Source organism: Xyrauchen texanus, chromosome 16 (assembly GCF_025860055.1).
Source record: "Xyrauchen texanus isolate HMW12.3.18 chromosome 16, RBS_HiC_50CHRs, whole genome shotgun sequence".
In the NCBI taxonomy this organism is placed as follows: domain Eukaryota; kingdom Metazoa; phylum Chordata; class Actinopteri; order Cypriniformes; family Catostomidae; genus Xyrauchen; species Xyrauchen texanus.
This window is the reverse complement of record NC_068291.1, coordinates 32,648,930-32,671,287: the sequence shown is the minus strand read 5'-3', so window position 1 is coordinate 32,671,287 and position 22,358 is coordinate 32,648,930. Positions and strand designations below refer to the sequence as shown.

The window sequence follows — 22,358 nt, the reverse complement described above, 5'->3', positions numbered from 1 at the left end:
GCAAGGTGTGCATTAAAGCCTGCATTTTAGAGTGAAGCCTGCACCTGCTCTAGGGTCACAAGTCTCCTGATGACGAAATGGCATTGCAGATAATTTTTTGAGGACTGTATAAAGGACACCACACACATCACACTCCATCTTGCTCAAAGACAACAGGTAAGACTTTTTGAACTTTCAAAATGTTATTGTAGGCTATATCTTGACTGCTTGTGACATACATCTACCATTTCAGCTTTAAAATCTGTTATGGTGTTGAATATCATTGCACTTTTTAGTGTACGTTTGGTGCATAAGGGTACAAACTATAATTCGTTTGTGATAGGTATATTTACTTGACTTCTAAAATGAAACCTCTGCATACAACATACCCTCTGAACTAGCTTGTATTTTATTTTTATTTAATCTGGGAGATAATATTATCTTTTCTTATCAATTAGAACAGCTGAAAACATCAGGTTAAAAATATGATTCTTTGAACAAATTTCCTTGTGAGAGTACAATGTTATATTAAATGTCTTTGTCTTAGATCTAAAATGGAGTGGAAAGGAAAGATCCTGGTCCAGTTGTTAATGCTAGTGTGTGTGTTGGAGGTTAGTCTTTGCCAGCATTGGTCATATGGTTGGCTTCCTGGAGGAAAGAGAAGTGTTGGTGAAGTGGAAGCAATGATCAGGGTGAGATTATACTCATGTCTAACTCTGTCTGCTGTACTTTTGAAACTTTCACCTAGAGTTATTCATTCAGTAGTTGTCTTAAAAATGTATTGAGCAAACAATACTCAGATTTAACACAAATAAACAAAATGAGAGCAAAAACAGAAATAATGAGTGTTGAGATGTGAAGAACCTGTGGAAAATCTGTCTTCGTTATTATCTCAGATGATGGATGCTGGTAACACAGTTCTGACTATTCCTGCAAAATCTCCTATGGATCAGCTTTCACCAGTACACATAGTGAGAGCACAGCTGTTTCTCATTCTTACTGTAAAAACATCAGCAACTGAATTTCATAGTGTCCTCAAAATTATTTTTATTGATCACTGACATCTTTCTATTTTTCTTAGGTGAATGAGGTGGACGCTGTAGGTTTGCCTCTTAGAGGACTGAGATTTCCCAACAGACAAGGACGAATATGAATGATGAAAATTAATCTGTGGAACCAATGAATATTAATAAAATAACAAAATGAGTCCTGATAAAAATCCTCATCTGAGTTTTAAAAATATATAGTGTAGGAGGAACATTGTGTATATACAGAGTATGCCTAGATTGTTCAAAATCAACCCACACTAATATGTAGATATTTATACTAAGAGATGCATGCTTATAAAATAACTGAAGGCCATATTTACCTGAATACAAATAAAACACATCCACGAATATCTGCAACTTTTCCTCCACATGGTGGCACTCTTGTATCTGGATATGTCATTGAATTCACCAAAACTCTTCATTGACCTTCAAAAACATGTTTATTATTATGTTTTTGTTATATGTGTGTGTGTGTGTGTGTATATATATATATATATATATATATATATATATATATATATATATATATATATATATATATATATATATAAAATTATTATAATTTTTGTTTTTGTGTGTGTGTGTGTTCTGGATATTTGGCTGCAATTTATGTTATTATTCAAGACTATAGCTGTTTAAATGTGTCTACTGTGGCCAGTAAATATGTCATCAGTGTTTACATAGACGCCTTCATACAGTTATTGCATTTGTGAGTATGAGATTTCTGTGTTTTAAAGAACAGATGATACCTGATTGATACTATGATTAAAGATGCAACATCTTCACAATAAATTGAAATAATACACTACCAATTGTGAACAAAAATGGAATCAAAGTTGAACAAGAAACTATATGAGTATTTGGGCAAGAAAATTGACTGTTTCTGAGTTTTGCCCTGAATTAACTTTTGGCAGACTGACAAAGCATTCTATTTTTCAGTGCAATTTTGGCTACAAGGAAGTTTGTCAATACACTTTTCCAGGGGTGAACAAGTAATCAAACAGCTGTGCTGGCTCCACACCTCTGATTCTGATGACATCGCTTATTAGCAAAGTAAATTGCACTCAAGATGTTGTGGAAGAGTCAGAGGTGAATCTGCGAAGTGACAGCTGGGACTATGAGGTGTGACACATTAATAATATTTAGGTGTTAGATGTTATCACCTCAGAGTATGAACTATATTGCAGTACCTATACACAGCATTTACCTGTCTTGCTGAAATTCTGCTTTACCTTCCATGAAAGGCTTTGAGAATAAAGGCAAAGGTCAGTGGCAAACAAAAACATGCAACTATCACAAAGATGATTTTTTTTTATGTTTAACCATATCTTTAAGTAACTCATACATGTGTAATGATTTGTTCTGACACATTACATCCTTTGAAGATTAAGACACCAGCGTGTGGCTAATGCAGAGGAGGGATCAAATTCTAATTCACCATCCTTCTGTCAATCAAGACAGAATCTTTAGAGTTTATTCTCAATTCTGACCCATAATCCAGTTTGATCATGTCTTAATCTGACAAACGACATACAATGATTTACTGTATAATAATTACACTCGTACTCCCCCTGGAGCATGTCTCTGGTTCAAATGTATAGTGGTAATATTGTGTTAAATCTAAATGTTAAATATTACACCTTACTTAGATTTAACATTTTTCAGCGTATTTGCTAGTACATGGTTTTATCCTCAGCAGTTCTCCATTACATTTAGAAGGACTTTGCCCTAACATCACTTCCTGTGATGTTTTTAGTGTGAGTTTCATGATTGGTCTGATTTCTGTTATGCAAGGAGTGCTACTAGAGTGGAGTAGTGGTGGTGTAGTGGTCTAAAGCACATAACTGGTAAATGTAAATGTACTACACCATCAAAAAGGTCAAATGTTTTTATTTGTAATACAATAGTCAGCTATCTCATGGACCAAATTTGCACTAACCTTTCACATAGACCTTATATTTTAAGAACAAATCAAGGAAAACACAAAACAAAACAAAACCAAAAAACACAAATGAAAAAACAAACCGAACTACAAAAAACAATCAAAAACCTACAAAACCACAAAACGGACTAAACAAAACACACAAAAACCAAACCAAATTACAAAAAAAAAACACAAAACAAAAATAAAATACATCCACAAAACAAAACCACAAAGCACACAAAACCACAAACCGAACCACAAAACAAAATATAAACAAAACAATAAAAAACACATAAAATAAATCTAAACAAAAATACAAAACAAAATAGCAAAACAAACACAACTAAAATAAAACAAAACCACAAAACAAAGCAAAAAAAATCAAAACAAAGCACATTGTATATCCATAGTGAAACCATCAACAACAGCTATAGAAGCTGTAACAAAAAGCATACAAAATTGCCTTTTTGTAAGGTGACAAGAAGCTGCTGTGAGATCAGCATAGCCTGAGGCAGTGGGAGAAGCGCATGTCACATATGATCAAACATAATATAAGGCAATATTGCACAACTGACTGTGGAGATCTCCCCAGTGACGCCCCTCTTTCATCCTGCCATTAGGGAGATTATGACTGTGTGCGTGAGAGAGAGAGATCCAGAATAACTGGGAACTGCAAGTACAAGTGTTCACGTGGAAGCTGAAAGGTGATGCATAGTAAATTGGACTAAAGATCAGTTTATTTGACCCAAAGACATCAGCCATATAAAGTATGCATTTAAAAATGTGTGAAAACCACCTATTTATTGGATAAAAATAACTGGAAAAAGAAGCATTGTTTTTTATAGAAGCCTACACATTCATTCAATTGACAGAAAAAGATTCCCAATAGCGATTTCTAGCTGGTCGATGGTTGCATGTTTCTTCAATAAGAATGAGACGCTGACACATTGCTAAACCTTCCAGTTTATTGATAATGTTTCAACCCAAAATTTGTCTTCAACAGGTCACACTAGTCATCTTTTCCCTCCTAAATAATATACACTTCTTTAGGAGGAGATAAAATTGGGTGTAGGATACCATCACCGGGTGTAGAAAAACATTAACAAGTTAGAATCCCAAGGAAAGGAGGAGACATGAATAACCTATTACTTAGGAGAGAATCTTATTAAATTAATTCTTTACAAACATTGTCTCCAAAAGGCTTGAACCAGGATTATGACATAAAACCATTTTTGTGATTTTAATAAGGTGTATACATAAAACATTGTATAATATTTGTTCTTGATTTTCTTGGATTATGAAAATAATCCAGTCTAAAAATTGTTGTACATCTGTTTGCATCATTTAATGTTTTTAAGGTATGTTAAAAAATGTGTATAAAAGTGAAGAAAAAATGCACTTTGGTTTCTTATGGATTGAAACATGTAGAATATTTGTCCTGTTTTTTTTACTGTGTTACTTTGTGAATGTTTTTCTGCATCTGGTGTTGGTATACTACACCCACTTTTATCTCCTCCTATAAAATAAATGTAAATAATTTAGGAGGGAAAAGATGACTAGTGTGTTTGACATGACGAAGACCCAATTTGGGTTGAAATGTTATGAATAAACTGCAACGTTTAGCAGTGTGTCAGCTTCTCTACTCTAGATGTGCATATACTACCACTAAACTTCAAATGTCTCTTCAGGTCTATCCTTCAAGTCTCATTAAACTCTCTTATTATTTTGAGATTTGTTCATGTGTTAAGGGATCTGATCGTTCTCCATTATGTATTTTATTCAATTCCAAAGTTTCATGAACCGTCAAGTTTTACTACAAGGAGTCAGGAAAACATGGAGTTTGTCTCTCATAAATCTAAATGCATGAGTCCTCCCTGTTTATGAGAGGCTGCACGCTGACTAAACACAATCGTGTCATGACCATTTGTAAATCTTTATTTCATTGCTAAAAGAAAAATAATCCAAGAACCTTTTTTCTGTGATGGCTTCAATTAAACATTCACAAAAAGTGTGTTTTATAATTTTCAGTTACTTTTTTTCATGTCAGAGAATTATATTAACAGGGGAAAAAATAGAAACAAATGTGTTAATGTAATTTCCACCTCTTGTGGTAAACTACAAAATAAAAGCCATCTATCGTTTTAAGGCATATTTTACACAAAACATTTTTTTAGTGCATTAATCTAGGGAATTCGCAATTATGATATAAAATTAAGAAAAGCAAATATGTTTGAGAAAATAAACGATAGATTTTCTGCTGTAAATGATCGACAACTTAGACGTGTCTTGTGCCGATCGAAATCAATAAGGCTGAGCAAAGCAGTATTGTCCAATCACAGCGCTCATCGCAAATATGCTGTCCTCTAATTGGCCATCTCTCCTGTCATCGTTTAGGATGTGTTGAAGGCAGGAAGTAATATTCCAACACATGTTTGATCATTTCGTAAAGAAATTAAAAATCTTGCGAATCTTTAAAGTTTTACTGCCTTTTAATGTGCTGAAAATTGTTATTTTAGTGTTGTGTTGGCGAATGTATTTGAGCAGGTGTGTTGCATCCGACAGCTATGTGTGCATATGCAGATGTGTATTGATTTCGCACGTGTGGATTTGTATGATGTGTGACAGCTGCATGTGTACAGATTGTAATATCTTTGTAGAAATGTGATTGCTCTGTGCACGGATGTTTTCCATACATTTGTCAACAGTTTACATTTGTGTGTTTGCAGGTTGTGATGTCTGCCAGCGGTGCGTGTGTTCTGCGTGGTGTGTCACTGTGCTCACCAGTGGGTGAACTTGTGCTGAGTGGCTGTGACAGGGGAGTACACAGCATTGACATCAAAGTGGGAACAGAAAACAAGGAGAGGTAATTCAAATTCATATAATTACCTATATAAATCCAATTATTATTCAAGATTTAAAGGAATGTTCTGGGATAATTTCATTTGAAAGGAATAGTTCACCCAAAAATGAAAATGACCTCATCATTTACTCACACTCGTGTTATCCCAGATGTAAATGACTTTCTGTCTTCGGCAGAACACAAACAAAGATTTTTAGAAGAATATCTCAGCTCTGTATGTCCATACAAAGCAAGTGAATGGTGACCAGAAATCTGAAGGTCCAAAAAGCAGATTAAAGCAGCATAGAAGTAATCCATAAGACTCCAGTGGTTAAATCCATATCCTCAAAAGCGATAAAATAAGTTTTGGTAAAAAACAGATCAATATTTAACTTCTTTTTCACTATAAATCTCTACTTTCACTTTCAGATGTGAATGGGAAACTAAACAGGTGCCACATGTGACTTTTTTTAGATGTGAAACTGAAAGTGGAGATTTATAGTAAAAAAAAAAACCTTAAATATTGATCTGTTTCTCATCCACACCTATCATATAATGTCTGAAGATATGGGGTTAGCAACTGGAGGTGCATTGATTACTTTTATGCTGCCTTGATATGCTTTTTGGGCCTTCAAAGTTCTGGCTGCCATTCACTTGCATTGTATGAACCTACACAACTGAGATTTTCTTAAAAAAAAGCTTTGTTTGTGTTCAGCAGAAGAAAGACAGTCAGACACATCTGGGATGGCATGAGGGTGAGTCAGTGATGAGAGAATAATAATTTATTTTTGAACTGTACCTTTAAACTCTATATAGAATGTGTAACATGCTGTCTATTACCACAGAAAATAATTTCAACATGCAACACTACAGTTTGTTGAACAAATGTTTATGGTAAAACACTTACAATATAAGTCTGTGGGGCAAGGTGTTGCAGTGGGATAAATTGAAAAATAGACAATGTTTTCAAAGCCTAGCCACAAGACTCATTATGGTAAATGGTCTGCACTTATATAGCGCCTTTTTAACCTTATCAGTATTCAAAGCGCTTTACACTGACACATTCATACGCTCTACCAACTGGGCCACAGCCGCCAACCCTCATTAGTTTCTGGGATTCTAGTACCACTGAATGGAATTGCAAAAATAAACAATGTTTTCAAAACAGCTTTCTGAATACACCCCTCATCTGCTGTTGAGGAAACAAATAGCCCCAACCCCAATTAATGCCATTGTTTGAGCAGTGTTGTTGGGGCGGGTCTAAAAGGGAATGTTTATATAGTGCCACAGTGTTTACAGTTTTTGAGAAAATTTAACTATGAATGACTTACAGTTGTCTGCATATTAAGCTGGTATAGAAAAATGTATTATAATATTGAAAAAGTTACATCAGCTTTAACATGAGACTAGTTTGATCGTTGACTAACCTGGTCTGTGCTGTGTTGTGTTCAATGTTTAAGTTCAATCTTCAGTGTTTACTTACATTAAATTGTCAGTGACACATCAAAACAGGGTTCGTACAGATACTTCAAAATTTTGAAAATGCTTGATTTTCACAGTTAGGTTTTAAAGGTTTGAAATATGCTTGAATTTTGAAAATGTTCCTTTGTTTTTACCTTAGGTGCTGACTGTTATGAACGATCTTAAATTAATCAAATTTTTTTTAAGATATTATAGAGTTGTTATGTATGTGGTGTCTCGTCAGCGCGGGAACTCACGTGCGCCACTCGGCATCTTATTCTCTTGCTTTGATGTCGCGCACACGGGAGTACTGCATGTCTCCACTGTGGTTAATTGTCGCCTAAGAAATAATACCTGGATCTCTTGCTTCAGTGCGTTTCAGTGACAGCTGGCTGGAAGAGGAGAAATTAAATATTTCTATGCATAGGAGCAATCAACAACAAGGAAATCATATATGATTTCGTAGACGTCTAAGTGCAAACAAATAAATAAAGACGTCAATGGAAGTTTGCACTTATCAGAACTAATCCAAAGATTTAGTTAAAACTTGAATTTACTTTGGGATAATTTACAATCAATATGTTACATCATATGAATACTTAAAAGTAGGGAAGAAAGTCATTGTAGATTAAATATGTCAAATGTAGGGCTGAGTTAATAAAAATAAAATAATAATTGCGATATGGCCTGTGCGATTTATTAAACCTTCAAAATGCTGCAATTTCATTAAATAAATGTAATTATATTCTGGATTAAGATGGTCCAAGCACAGCCACTGTGTTTTCAACTTTCTCAGCGGCTCGCAAACAGCGATCAGCCCAAACAAACTCTGTTTGATAAGCAGTGTTACATGTTCAAAGGATTTATTGAATGTGTGCCCCAGTCTGGGTTTATACAATTATCCCTTACATATGTGTCAGCTATCAGAACAGCTGAAATTACTCAAAATATTAATAATAACATACTATTCTTCAAATCGGTCTGATATTTGCAGTCATATCTTATTACTCAATAATGTGGGGGGAAACAATCTAAATGTATTTCTGCTGCAGATGTGCATGTTTAGAGGTTTGATTCCACATGCATCGCATCTCTTGTCACCGAATAGCTTGTATTTTTCATAGCAGTCTTCGTTTAACATTTTTAAACAGCTGGGGACAAAATATAATTTTTAGAATTTTTGCTTTTATTTGAAGTGACACACACACTTATTTAATTTGTTTGAAAACAAATTTTTGTCTTTGAAAAGAGCCAAATCTACTATATTTCTTATCATTTTCCACATGATAATGAATTAGTAACTACAGTAAGCAGGATCTGTTTCCCCCACAGTAATTCACAGCCTATAGATAACCAGTGTTGCCTACTGTATCTGTGTGTTAATGCAGGAATTTGGTTGTAATCATATTAATGATTCCAGTCTTACCTGTCTTTGGATTTAAAGGAATTCTTGAAACTTTCATTTTTATAGATTGGGCAGTGTTTGAAATAACAGAGCATCCTTTTTTTATCATTGCATTTTTGTCAATGAACATTTAGAATTGGATCATATTTAAAACTTCAAGGTGCTTGAAAAAGATGAACCTTGAAATGTTATGTACCTTGTTATGTACCTTGAAAATGCTTGAAAAGTGCTTGAATTAAATGTTGATTCTGTGTATATATATATATATATATATCTCAATAAAAAATGTTAATCAGAAAAGTGCTTGTATTTCACTCTTAAAAAGCTGTATGAACCCTGTCAAAAGTGAATCTTCCTATAGCGTTTCCACTGCAAATTGTAGGATTTAAATAACACATATTGTTGTACAGCAGAATGAATAAGAATGCTTCAACAAAAAAAGCAAGATACATCGTTGTTTTTAAACCCTCTGGAGTGCCTTGCCCCATAGGCTTCCCGTTTGTAAGTGTATTACTGTACACACGATTTTTGTAGGTTTTTACAAACAGATGGACCACAGATGCTGTTTATAGAGCTTAACTAATGTCAGCACAATCAGCATTACCCTAAATTAGAGCACATGTTTCACACAAACAGAGGGTGTAATGTGGATTATTGTTTATTTGTTGTTGCAGTGTACTCTCTGATGGCCAGTCAGAAATGAGCCCTGAGTTACAGCGGTGTGTTGACTGGATTCAGTGCTACTTCATCAACCCTGAGTCTGTTGGCTCTCTCCCTCTACCTGCCTTACACCATCCACTGCTGCAGAGTGGTTAGTCACATGCACACTGCCATTATCTGTTTTCTAACAGTTCCAGCATATGCAGTATTCTATATTATTCTATTTTTGGCCTATCTAGTTATGGGTTGATTTTGATACCACTATGTCCTGTGACCTTTAGCTGTCAGATACCTGTATTGTTTTCAGATGTAAAAGCCATAATTGTTCAATTAATTTAATAATTGTATTTGATATTAATAGATTCGCAGCATGTCTCTTTATATAGTTTATATTGACAAATATCCACCTTTAATTAAAAAAAAAAAAAAAGGTACATCTCTGTTTTTATTTTTCTCTCCTTTCAAAGACTCTTTTACTGCACATGTGCTGTGGACTCTGTTTAAGGAAGTAGGACTTGGTAAAACTGTCTCCTACAAGCAGCTTGCTGAAATGTCAGGAAATCCAAAGGCTGTGCGAGCTGTTGGCGGAGCGATGAGGAGAAACCCAGTGGGTTTGTTACAATGATGATGACAGAATGATTTGTCCTTCTCTTAAAGTAATTTTCTTCATCCAACTCCCTTTTTCTCCACTCTCATCTTTTTTCTCTGTCAATCTTTTAGATTCCTCTGATAGTGCCGTGTCATCGGGTGTTGTGTAGCTCAGGGCAAAGTGGACGATACATGGGAGGAAAAGGAGATGATATCAAAGTGTGGTTGCTCACTCATGAGAAAAAAGCTTTGGAGTCAACCTGATATACCCCCAATCACTTCATTCACTCTGCTTCTGTTTATTCAAAGAAAGAAAGAAAAAATGTTTTCTCTTAAGTCTGATTTTGAGTTTGAGACCATGACTGTCTAGTGATTGGAGAACTGATGCTCCATTTGAGCAAACAGATTCTTTGTCAGAGTACATTGTATACTGCTAGGAGCAAGATGTTTAGAATTTTGTGAAACTGCTGACAGGTAAAGAGTTGTTATGCTGTTTGTATGTTGTTCAGGTTATCAAAGATATATTGATATTGTTAAAATGTTATTGATTAATTAGTTTTGCTGGTGCTTGTGTATAATGGAGCTGTTTTTTGTTGTTGTTGTTTTGAGTAATCTGAATGATTATGCAAATTGTATATTTTGAATAAAATGTTTTCTCTATTTTAAATGTTAGATTTTTGTAGCAAGTTATTTTGCTGCTGCTTCTTGCAGATCCAGTTTATGGATGTATGCATTTATTTTATTTTTTTTAGCAAATAAACATCTCTCAGCTAAAAAGATGTTAAAAACAAATCATCAGTTTAAAAAAAAATAATGTTTAACCTCACAGTGGATCAAATTAATAAATGATACAGTCCTAGGTCAAATTCCTGGTTACCTTTTCTACCAGATATTTTTCGTTTCTTGTCAGTAGTGGGTTTTATTGTGAGTTATTCCGTGATGTATCCAACATTTATCACTTAATTCTAATCTGCACCTGCTGTCTGAACCTTTTATATGTAAAATATATTCATCACATATCATAGATATACTGTAGTTTCATTAGACAAACACAAAATAAAACATGACCTGCCAGTTTTAATGTATGATAAATCACACAGTAGTTCTACATTTCAGCTATGTGACAGACACAATCTGAGCTATAACATATCAGATTTAATTATTGCAAAATTATCCATTCATGCATTGGTGAAAACAGGCACTAATAAGTTAAGAATTACATCCTAATTTCCCTCAAGTGCAAGAATGACAATATAAAAACCACAAATACACAATTCACTGAGATGTGCACATAATTGAGACAGTGCAAAATAAATAAACAAATACATAAATACACAAATATAAATAATGACATAATATTGTATTATCATAGTAAAACACTATGACATAACTGGATTCTTAGCTCTGTATGACATTAATTTAGGAAAGATTATGCCAAACATTATATATGCATGATATATTTACTTGTTTTTGTGTTGCTTGCTAAATAGTTACCATCATTTCCTGAACTTACAGAGCAAGACACAGAGGTTCTGAATGGAGTTTGTCCATGTGTGGGAAAGTATGAGGGTGACAAAATGGTATCATTAGTCCATGGAAGGCTGTAAAAGACAAATAGAGACATGGATATATCATATGAAAATGCATATGCATATGTTTACACTCCACACATTTCCATATGTGTGTATCACACTCCCCAATGTAGCATGTATGACGATGATATGTACAAGTGTTTTAGCCTACAAATAAAGGGATTGAATAGAAAGAGGTGTTAGTGAGCAGTGTCTGTGTATTTATTTTCCTGCATATGTACTCACTGTATGGATGGGAATGATTTTAACTTGTGTTGGAGAGGACTGCAGCTTCAGAACAGGAGCGAATGCACTTTTTTGCTTCACTATAGAAACACCAGAAGAGGAGAAAAATGAAGATGAAATTTACAGCTGAAAATTAATGCAATTCATTGTGAATTATCATAGTAATTATAATTGATACATTTCAATTTAATTGTCATTATGATCCATGCATTTTTTATTATGAGTTTTTTTGTACATCTGTAGAGGGCACTAATGTAATAATTGGTCCTGAATGTAATAACCTTTGGTGCTTAATATATATTTGATGTATTTTAGGTAAGGTAGTTTAGTTTGTGTTTGCATATACAGTATTAAGGGATAGTTCACCCAAAATGAAAATTCTCTCATCATTTACTCACCCTAATGCCATCCCAGATGTGTATGACTTTCTTCTGCTGAATACAAAGATTTTTAGAAAAATATCTCAGCTCTATAGGTCCATACAATGCAAGTGAGCCAGAACTTTGAAGGTCCAAAAACCATATAAAAGGCAGCATAAAACGAATCCATAAGACTCTAGTGGTTTAATCCACTTTAGAAGCAATATAAGTCTGGGTTAGAAACAGATAAATAGTTCAGTCCCTTTTTCCTATAAATTCTCCTCCCTGCTCAGTAGGTGGCAATATGCACAAAAAATGTGAATCGCCAAAAACAAAAGAAGAAAAATGCAAAAGTAGATTTATAGTAAAAAATAACTTAAATATGAATCTGTTTCTCATCCACACCTATGAAATCACTTCTAAAGATATGGATTTATCCACTGAAGTCATATGGATTACTTTTATGCTGCCTTTATATGCTTTTTGGACCTTAAAAGATCTGACCATCATTCATTTGCATAGCATGGATCCACAGAGCTGAGATATTTCACAAAATCTTAGTTTGTGTTCAGCAGAAGAAAGAAAGTCATACAAATCTAGGATGACATGAGAGTAAATGATTAGAGAATTTTATTTTTGTGTGAATTATTCCTTTAGGAGATGTGTAGATTTTGATAGCTGATGATGGTTAGGATAATAACTTATTATATATATTATATATACTTTTGTTGCATTTAGAACTATTTATTAAATTTGTTCCCTCAACACACCCCAAATTGTGAATACATGGAAATGATGGTTAGACATACAGTATGATGTGGTCTTACCGATATAGTGTTGCATGTCGGATGTGGAACTGTCTAAGAACCCCTGTGTGGCAGCCAGGGATAAGTTCGGCATAGAGCGACGTGCACATGGTTGTGTGTGCTCATGCATGGATGAGGGAGTGCTTGTGTGTCCATTCATGATGATGTTGCCATTGTTGAAATCAAACTGTTGAGATGTGCTTCCTGGAATGAAGCCACTGATTAAAGTCAGACTGAAACTCACCAAAAGAGACATTCATCCATTAAAAAACTATTGTGGATGGAGTTTTCCTACACAGCCTACCTCGTTCTACTTCCTGTGAAACCTCACTGTTCACTGGTAACTGTCCATCAAAGAAGTGAACCCCCACTATGCTGTGTGTGTTCGAGTGGGAGGGGTTTGTGTTTCGAGGGATGCCGTGGAGGGCCTCTGCTATGTCAGATGCACGCTTTAGAATCATCTCCTTTAGACACACACACAAGCATATAAGTATGTCTGTGCCATAACTTCCCACTTAAGATATGATCAAGCAGTTTATCTCATCATGACTGAAGCAATGAAGCAAACAAAAGCAAAGAAGTCAGGGAGGGGAATTGATTTTACAGTAAATCAATCTGAATATCACGTTTACCTTGTTATGAGGCGTTCCATAAAACATCTCTATGAGGTCAGCAGCTCTCTGCAGCAATACCTCCTGTCAATCACAATTTATTTACAGCTATTTGTGCATTATTAAATTGTTACAACTCACTCTGTCTCTCTGTTTGTGTTTGTTTGCAATTATTTGATCATATACAGTATGTGTGTGCACTAGGCTGGTTAACTGGTGGCCGAGTTCAGTGTGTCATTATTTTCATGACGCAGGACATCCATAATCAGAACTACAGGTCTTTTTCAATTTATTTTCTCACCTTCTTTACTGTGTGTATTGATGCTTTGGCAAAATTGTATGTAAAACATTCATGCCAATAAAGTACTTTGAAACTGAAAAAAAAAAAAATCAGTCTTATCTCCAAACACATCACGTCACTCAGTCACACACAAAAATACCAGCAATTCACATTGCCAGATTCCCAGAGGTTTGTTGTAAATAAATCTTCCTCCTGGTCCATATGTCGACAGCACAGTACAAGATGACTGCTGCTGTTTCAACATGAAAGACTCTGATCTGTTGTATTAGCAAATAACTGCTTGGCATCTGTGCAAACCATTCAAACAGCTGTGTACAGCTTTGATCAGTGTGAGATCAGCATACACACACACACACACCTCAGGCACCACACTGTAGATTCTAAGGCTTTTTTCAGCCAAACATTTCACATAGTTGCATCAATTAAATGAATATTCCGGGTTCAATGCAAGTTAAGCTCAATTGACAACATTTGTGGCATAATGTTGATTATTTCTTAAAAGCAAAAATCGAGGTTACAGTGTGGCACCTACAATGGAAGTGAATGGGGCAAATTTTTGGAGAGTTTAAAGGCAGAAATGTGAAGCTTACAATTTTATAAAAGCACTTACATTAATTCTTCTGTTAAAACTCATCTATTATTGTAGCTGTAGAGTTGTACAGTCATTTTAGGGTTTGTTGACATTACATCATCATGGCAATGAAGATGTAAAATTAGCTATAAATTTACACAGAAAAGGTTAGCAAGCGATTTTATCACACTAAAATCATGGTAAAACACATATTGTTTATGTCTTGTGGCTATTCACCTTATTCAGCCCACTTCTTTTCCACGCTTCACTCTTTCGAATTTTGTCATCAAACCTCCTGTTTGTGTTGGAGCTACTGAGAAGAGTCAATCAAAATTGATTATGTGTGGGAGCACGGCAAAATGATGTGTGGGAGTCTACAGCACCCTTCTACTTTGTGAAAATGCTTATGAGGTGTTTTTTCTGTCAATCAATGTTCGTTTAGAGGTAAATTGGACCTGGCAGATCACATTCAGACAGCTTTGACACACTGCACTTTTTCATAATACAGGCGTTTAATTGTAATATTTGTAATTCTGCTTAATTTTTATGTGTCAACTTGTTAATAATTTGTGTAATAATAATGTGTAGTTGACATGAAATTTCATATTATTACACATGCAAGTTCAACATTAAAGAAAATTACAATTAAAATTAATTTGTCACCTTACACTTCTTAGAGGTTAAATGTGATTAAAATGGTTGTAAATGGAATATAACACATACACTTTCACATGTATATGTGTATGTATGTGTGTGTGTATAAATATAGTAGCACCCTTCCCTCTGTCCTGGTTTAATGCCTTAACTATAACACGATGGGTGAATTAGAATTGAGAAGATGGTCAAAGGTGTCTTCTAGAGATATCTTTATTGACTTTGTGTTGTCTCTAGGAGTTTCATGAGCACAGAGGCATATCAGTATGTCCACAGCGTGAAGGAAGGATCTTGTGTATTTATGAGTGAAGTACTCTTGTTTTAAAATCTCCCTGATCTGCTTTCAGTTGTAATCCCCTGAACACTTTAAAATACTCATATTAGCTTTTGACAACTCTATAACCAATAAATCCACTTTGCTAGCTAATTACACTTTGACATCAATACCTTAGATATCTATAGAAACGCTTTAACAGATGTTCCGAGACACCATTTTCAAGATGGCTGCGTGCTAGCTTCTCTGGCACATAAGGTGAATATTGTGATTTTTTTTGTGGTAATCAATATTATGCCATAATTCAGTTGAGCTTAACTTGTATTGAACCCTGAATACTCCTTTAAGGTCCTGTTGGAAGCTGCCATTAAGTTCAACCCTACATGATAAACTGTGATATTTATATAAGAACACAGTTAAAGGAATCGGTACTGGCTGTGGAATCTGAAAGCACATAAGTGGAAATAGTTAATTTAATAGCATTAAAATGTATAGAATAAAATGCTCAAAGTGCTGAACTAAAAAATGCTATTGTTAATGATTTGTAGACATAAATCCCATTTTAAAGTCCATCAAACTCTTGATTTATAATCCTGTTCAGAGACATTAATTTGCCAAATTTGACAATTTTAGAACACTCCATTAAATCCTTATACCTGCACACAATCCAGGAACTTTTACAGTGAGTAAGTTAACTTAGTATTGCTTCTTATTTTTTGTCTCACCTTTGGCAGCTTGTCCACATCACCTGCATGACAAGGAATTACTTTTTGCAGGCGCTGGAACCCATAGTCAATTGATGGCTCATTTAATGCTAAAACAGAGAAACCAACAACAAAGCAAATAACTAATTGAGCAGGGAAGTGAGGTCTAGAGGTTAAATAAGAACTGTGGGTGTTAAACATCGTTTCTTTTGCAAGCCTTTCTCCGGCATCACATTCATCTCGCTGCATTTCTCAATTTATTGCATTTTGCAACATATCCTATTTTATAATTAAATCTCTTTAAAATTTAATTATAATTAAAAATCAAATCTCTTACCAGTGTAAACGAAGCGTCCTGGAGCTCCCCTGAAGAACTGTTTAGATTTGTAGGACAGTGTGACTTCTACAACACCAGGAATGTGATGAGGTGGAGTCTTTACACGAATGGCATGTGGTGTGATCACCTATATCAAAGTGAAACAAATCATCAGTCTGCCATATTTGTGGACTGACTGGAGTGTTGAGTCAACCCAGTAAAGAAAACAATGAAAATGTTTTAATTCTTGGATTGGCAGAAGAGCTTAAGACACAAGAGTTTGTGATAATACATTTGTAAAAAGTCACATATGTACCTCACTCCAGACCACCATTGTCCCGAAAACCACCTGCAGGCCGTCGAAGAACTGATCTCCAATAACAATTACTGATGCTCCACCTGCCGTCCAACCCTGACTTGGACTGATTGCCTTAATGCAGGGGACTTCAGCTGCATGAACACAATTATTAGCCCAAATATTGGGCAAATTACAAATGGCATTTTTGCAGCCTTGAAGGGCAATGCGGGAAGGGGATGTCATTCCAAACAATAGTGAGAGAATTCATCTTTTCACTAGGGGCCCTTCCACAAGAAGGTTTCAGAAGGGTACATTGATACAGTAATGCCATGCTCCCTTCAGAGTGAGTAGTGCACAGGTATGCTCACTTTCGATTGGAAATCACCCATAGCTTCATAAGTGCATTCACATTTCCTAACTGACTTTTTTCCAAGAACCTTTGATAAGCAAACAGACAATCAAAACAAAACTAGCTCTTGTGCACTCCAAAACAATTTTATAACAAATTATATGGACATAAATGTAAAAAAAAATTATAAATTATTGTACACTCAAAAAAGTTATTTTTGCGGCTAGTTTAGTTTACTTAATTAAAATTAAAACTAAAACAACACAATTCTAGAAACTTTTGTCACAACTTGATTTTATAAAAAAAAAAAAGAAATGTTTTACTGTCTAATCCATTTAAATTAGTAAAATGGAAATTGCTTAAAGGAATGTTCCAAGTTCAATACAAGTTAAGCTCAATCGAAAGCATTTTTGGCATAATAAAAGAGCAAAAATCTGGGTTTCATTGTGGCACTTACAATGGAAGTGAATGGGTTCCATTCACAAGACATAAAGGATATGTGTGTAAACATGATTTTAGTATGATCAAATCACTTACAAACATTTTCTGTTTAAAGTTATAGCCAATTTTACAACTTCATTACCATGATGATATAATTTCAACAAACTCTAAAACGACTGTAAAAATGACCATTTAAACAAATTTACAGCTCAAACAATACACCGGTTTTAACAGAAGAATTAATGCAAGTACTTTTATAAAATAATAAGCTTCACATTTCTTTGTTTAAACCCTCCAAAAATTGGCCAAGTTCACTTTCATTGTCCCCATTCACTTCCATTGTAAGTACCTCACGGAAACTCAGATTTGTGCTTTTTTTTTTAAAGAAAAGGAGGAATAAGTCAAAATAAATTTTTGTGGTAATCAACATTATACCACAAATGCTGTCGATTTAGCTTAACTTGTATTGAACCCGAAACATTCCTTTAATCCGTTTGAGTTGGGAATCCTTGAATACTTTTTGTGGTGTTAATGTAGCATTAATGAAACTAGGCAAGGGATTTCCATTTCCCAGCATGCTTTGCATGGGACATGGATACGCAGAACAAGTGTTGAAATGAAGTATTATTTTATGCATTTTTGAGCAAGATGAGAATAGGTGGCAATAATAAATGTTTATTTTTAAAAAAAGAGAATCTGTTATGCCTTTTCGGGTGTTTCCATTGTGGTGAAGAATTGTGATTGTGCTTAGGTTGAGGATGGACTTTCACTTTCAAGTGCTATGTAATTACTAAAATATATTAAGTTGCACCAGCATAAGAAAATTATTTGAATAAAACCTTCATAATTTTAGTTTGACTAACCTAATAAAACTTTATTAAAACTATTATAGTACATTAATTTGACCTAATCCAGCTAATTTTTTTGGCTCAATGAAACTTAATCTGAATGAAAGATAATAAATTGCTTGTAAAAACTTTATAAGATTTAATTAAGTAAAGGTAATGACTTACGTTTTTGAGTGCATTACAAATATATATATATATATATATATATATATACATTATATTAAAAGCAAAAGAAAAAAAAAATACTCATTAACTTATATCATTAATTTATTTTTGCTATGTGTTTGCCTTTACCTTCAATCAAATCCAGTTGTCTTGTTCTTCTGCCATGCTTTGAATTGTTATGGACAAAGATGTTATCAGAAATGGCTAGAAGATGGCCCTTAACGGAGGCTGTGGTAGAGACCAGTACCTACAAAGCACAGAGGTTTTACTGTTAAGTTTTATTGTTAGTGCTCATACACTGAAATGACAGTTTACATAGTGAATGAGGAGCAGAATTATAACTTTGCTGGCACATACGGCCTGATTTGAAGAGTCTGATTTCTCTCGTGATTTTTGGTGAAATATTTTTACATTTGCACTAATATTAAACAGATTAATGCAGGGAATGGTTACACACAAAGAGGATTTCTGATAAGGCACAACAATTATAAATAACTGTTTATTAATTTGAATGAATTATATTAAATCAAAGTAACTCAAAGTTAACTATTTGTGGTATGAATTCACACATACTAGCATCAGTTCAGTATTTGCACGGCACAATATTGGACTAAAATTAATTACTATGATAAAATTACTATGTAAGAAAGTAATCAGTGAAAATACTTTTTTTTTTTATCAAAATTGCATCTTGATTAAACTTATCTATAACCAGATACATCACAGAATATCAGTGAAAATATGCATGTACATTATGTACTTGTGTGTACCTGGAAACGACGTGAGTCTCGTGGGTTCCCTGCGTTCTTCAGGCAATTTTGATTACATTTGAGAAAAAATTTCAGGAAGAACCTAAGTATGCAACAAAAAAAGAACATTATGTCTCTTATATCTAGAGGCCAAGGCTTGCACCTTTCCTCTGCAAACATGTAAAAAGATTTGTGTGAATCAAAGGGTCTTTTTCTGAAAAGAAGATGAAAAAAAGAGATGAAAGTGCAAGTTTGCCTGTGGAAAATGGCTTTTATCCCCACTGCAGAAAAGAGTTCAAATTCCAGGAATATTATCACCTCGATTCCAGAAACTGAATATAAACCTTTTCTTTCCCTAAATCTTTCTCTAAAGTATGAAATGCAGATGCAAAAGAAATGTAGTGTGTTCAAAAACAATTTATAAACAAAACTTTCAATAATTAAATTTATGCTTCACACACACACAGACAAACATACTCACATTAAGCAACTGTCAACCCAGAGAACCCTTTTGTGCAAAGAGGGTTATTTTTTCTGTAAATCTTTGTAAATAGAAAATGTTTGGCATAAATGGTCCTTTGAAGATGTCTAAAGAACCATAAGGTTCTATATAGAACCCCAAAGTAATTATGTTATTTACTTTTTACAATAAAGTACAATTTGGCTTTGTGATAATGTCCTACCTGTCAATAATGACAGGGTCTGATGGCGTCTCATTTCTGTTTCCACAACTTTTCTTATCACAGCATCGACTGTAAAATCCACACATATAAACATATATATATATATATATATATATATATATATATATATATATCATTATGTCAACTGTACAACAACATTTGAAACACAGCAATGAATGCAATAAACACTGGTCACATTTTTAAACCTCTTCTTCTTTGCTTTTGTGTGTGTACTTGTGATTGTGTCTATCAGTGTGTTTTAATGTCATTTCTCACAAGACATTTGGATCACTGTACCTGCACATTGTCTCGTGTGTAAGAAGAACACGGCACATTTCAGGATTTTTATCTTGACCTTCAAAAACAATTGCCTGAAAGAGTAGAGGTTAAATTAAAGTATTCCAATATAAATTTAAGGATACTGTAAAGAAACATAAAAATGTATTAAAAAGTGTGAATAATAATGGTTAAATATTTTCCAGGTATATGGGATGAGGAGCCATTAACGATAAATGTTCTTGTTTGTCTGTTGCAGTGCTCAGTGCTAAGAGACAAATCTTTCTAGTAAATAAGAAGAAAGTGCATTGAATGTTTTGCCTGTTTGGTGACAGAGTCTATCAAACGAATGTACAGATCTTGCTCTGTTCTGACTCCTAAAAGAGATTAAAATATACAAAACAGACAAATGTATAAGACAGCATCCAAATGACACAACATGCTTATTTCCATAGAAAGATTATAAAGCAGCCCATAGCTTATAATAATAATAATAATAAATATATTGCAAAAATTGCAAATACCAATATTAAACTATAAAGTAAAAATAACCAATGTCAATGTTATTATATAAATGTGCTGTACTCACCATTGTTGTACATTAACTGGAGTTTGTAATGGATTCCATTGTTTGTTTTTTCATTTACTGGCTCCTAAATCAAATATCAAATATATATATAAAAAAATGCTTTGTCTTATGTGACATCAATAACCTAACAGGTTTCATTTTTGTTGTTTTACCATGTGTTTTAAAGTATTATTTATTTTTTACATTCCAATGTCCATGTTACATACAGTATATTCCACGTTAATTAATTAATTAATAGATTCCCCTCACCGTCTCCTTTTCTACAAAGCCCACAAACGCAGTGCACTCTATTTCCACAGACTGACCCCCACTGTCATACAGCCCCAAGACAAAGTGAAAGAAGTTTGACTTGCGCAGGTTGGCAGGCGGTTGTTTCTCGAAGTGCGCCCGGACGAGACCTACACCCCTGTGGGGGAAAAAGGGAGACCGAGCGGACATGAGCTATTCTAATAATAAACATAATAAATAAATAAACTTAAAGAATGGACATGCTGATAAAAGAAGTTGCAGACTTTCTCCATTTTACAAAAATATTAGATAAGTAGCAACTATCACGTGACTCGGATGAAAAAAGAGCCACAAAAAATTGACAGCACATAAGGGATTGGCATGCACCTGCCTACCTTTGTGCAGGAACATTGGCATCTACCAGTCCAGTTGACTGCAACCAGGGGCGAACTGACCCCAGACCAGCCAGAGGCTCCTCTTTCATGAATGCAGCGCTTGTTGATGTTCGCTGAATCGCGTTCATTAAAGGCGGGAACTCTTCCCGCGCTCTGACTCTGAATCCACAGGGATGCGCGAGAAGCGGACTGGAAAGTTCCTTCTCCCTCAGGACTCCCGCAAACGAAATACAAACCGCATGAGAATATGGGTTAAATGTTCTGATGTTGTGTAGGCGTGGTTGTGACACACATGAATGTAAAACACTCGTTTTAATAGCAGCACTTTTGAAAGTTAGAGAGTGCGCGCGCAGCATAAAGGGTGAAATGGGACTGCGTGGAGTCATTTCGATTCACTGTGCTGCCGATACATGACAACGAGTGAATTAGGACAAGGATACTACTTGAGAAGAATACATCTGGACCTATAGCCTATATTACAACATTTATGTTCAATAAATATGTAGACGTGTCTTTAAAACAAATTTTAAATGTGAGTTTATGCGTTGTAGTCCTAAATGTGGGCACAAAATTAGATAAATCAACATTTCACACTAAACTCTCAAGCTAAATGAAAATCACTGAATCTATGTAATTTTCATCTAAATATGTTTAGCAATAGCAGTCATACCAGCAGGTTACAGGAAGGTTACAGAGCATCAACTCTGCAACAAGAAGATCAGAGCAGTTAAAATGGGTGAAAACCCTCCAGAAAACATCCAAAATAATGCATATACACAAAAATGATTTTTTATGATTTAATAATGACCAAATAATATAGGTTAGCAATTTCATCACTACCATATTACCAAGGTAGGCTACATGTTCTATTGAATAATGATATTCTTCGAAGTTCCTTGGAGCATCGTGTGAAGCAATTTATTTGGTGTAATATGTCTATGACATGATCCCAATTATTTCTATTTGTGTGTGTATTTGTAGTTTCATTTTTAATAATAATAATAATAAAGTAGCCTAGT

The 22,358-nt window shown here is 34.3% G+C and overlaps 3 protein-coding genes across 3 annotated transcripts; 2 read left to right on the top strand and 1 right to left on the bottom strand.

Annotated features, from left to right (window-relative positions):
* Positions 1-533: 533 nt before the first annotated feature.
* Positions 534-1,132, top strand: LOC127657319 (progonadoliberin-3-like). Its single transcript, XM_052146053.1, has 3 exons — positions 534-671; positions 876-950; positions 1,061-1,132. The coding sequence occupies exons 1-3, from the start codon at positions 534-536 to the stop codon at positions 1,130-1,132; spliced, it is 285 nt and encodes a 94-aa protein (XP_052002013.1).
* Positions 1,133-5,347: 4,215 nt separating this feature from the next.
* mgmt (O-6-methylguanine-DNA methyltransferase) lies at positions 5,348-10,611 on the top strand. Its single transcript, XM_052146052.1, has 5 exons — positions 5,348-5,496; positions 5,679-5,815; positions 9,332-9,468; positions 9,785-9,924; positions 10,038-10,611. Exons 2-5 carry the CDS (start codon positions 5,685-5,687, stop codon positions 10,167-10,169), a joined length of 540 nt encoding a protein of 179 aa, XP_052002012.1. The 5' UTR covers positions 5,348-5,496; positions 5,679-5,684; the 3' UTR covers positions 10,170-10,611.
* Positions 10,612-11,491: 880 nt separating this feature from the next.
* Positions 11,492-21,455, bottom strand: ebf3b (EBF transcription factor 3b). Its single transcript, XM_052145232.1, has 16 exons — positions 21,340-21,455; positions 20,966-21,122; positions 20,717-20,780; positions 20,449-20,504; positions 20,149-20,222; positions 19,852-19,920; positions 19,190-19,271; positions 18,549-18,666; positions 16,635-16,768; positions 16,340-16,466; positions 16,024-16,112; positions 13,514-13,582; positions 13,188-13,348; positions 12,909-13,126; positions 11,723-11,802; positions 11,492-11,506 (listed from the first exon to the last, which is right to left on the bottom strand). The coding sequence occupies exons 1-16, from the start codon at positions 21,426-21,428 to the stop codon at positions 11,492-11,494; spliced, it is 1,602 nt and encodes a 533-aa protein (XP_052001192.1). The 5' UTR covers positions 21,429-21,455.
* Positions 21,456-22,358: the final 903 nt, after the last annotated feature.

Coding starts and splice junctions, on each gene's coding strand:
- LOC127657319 (XM_052146053.1), top strand. CDS start 534: ATGGAGTGGAAAGGAAAGATCCTGGTCCAGTTGTTAATGCTAGTGTGT. Junction 672..875: donor AAGTGGAAGCAATGATCAGG/GTGAGATTATAC, acceptor TTATTATCTCAG/ATGATGGATGCTGGTAACAC. Junction 951..1,060: donor AGCTTTCACCAGTACACATA/GTGAGAGCACAG, acceptor TATTTTTCTTAG/GTGAATGAGGTGGACGCTGT.
- mgmt (XM_052146052.1), top strand. CDS start 5,685: ATGTCTGCCAGCGGTGCGTGTGTTCTGCGTGGTGTGTCACTGTGCTCA. Junction 5,816..9,331: donor GGAACAGAAAACAAGGAGAG/GTAATTCAAATT, acceptor TTGTTGTTGCAG/TGTACTCTCTGATGGCCAGT. Junction 9,469..9,784: donor CCATCCACTGCTGCAGAGTG/GTTAGTCACATG, acceptor CTCCTTTCAAAG/ACTCTTTTACTGCACATGTG.
- ebf3b (XM_052145232.1), bottom strand. CDS start 21,428: ATGAAAGAGGAGCCTCTGGCTGGTCTGGGGTCAGTTCGCCCCTGGTTG. Junction 18,667..19,189: donor GAGACTCACGTCGTTTCCAG/GTACACACAAGT, acceptor TGTGCTTTGTAG/GTACTGGTCTCTACCACAGC. Junction 16,769..18,548: donor ACAACTGGATTTGATTGAAG/GTAAAGGCAAAC, acceptor GTGTTCATGCAG/CTGAAGTCCCCTGCATTAAG.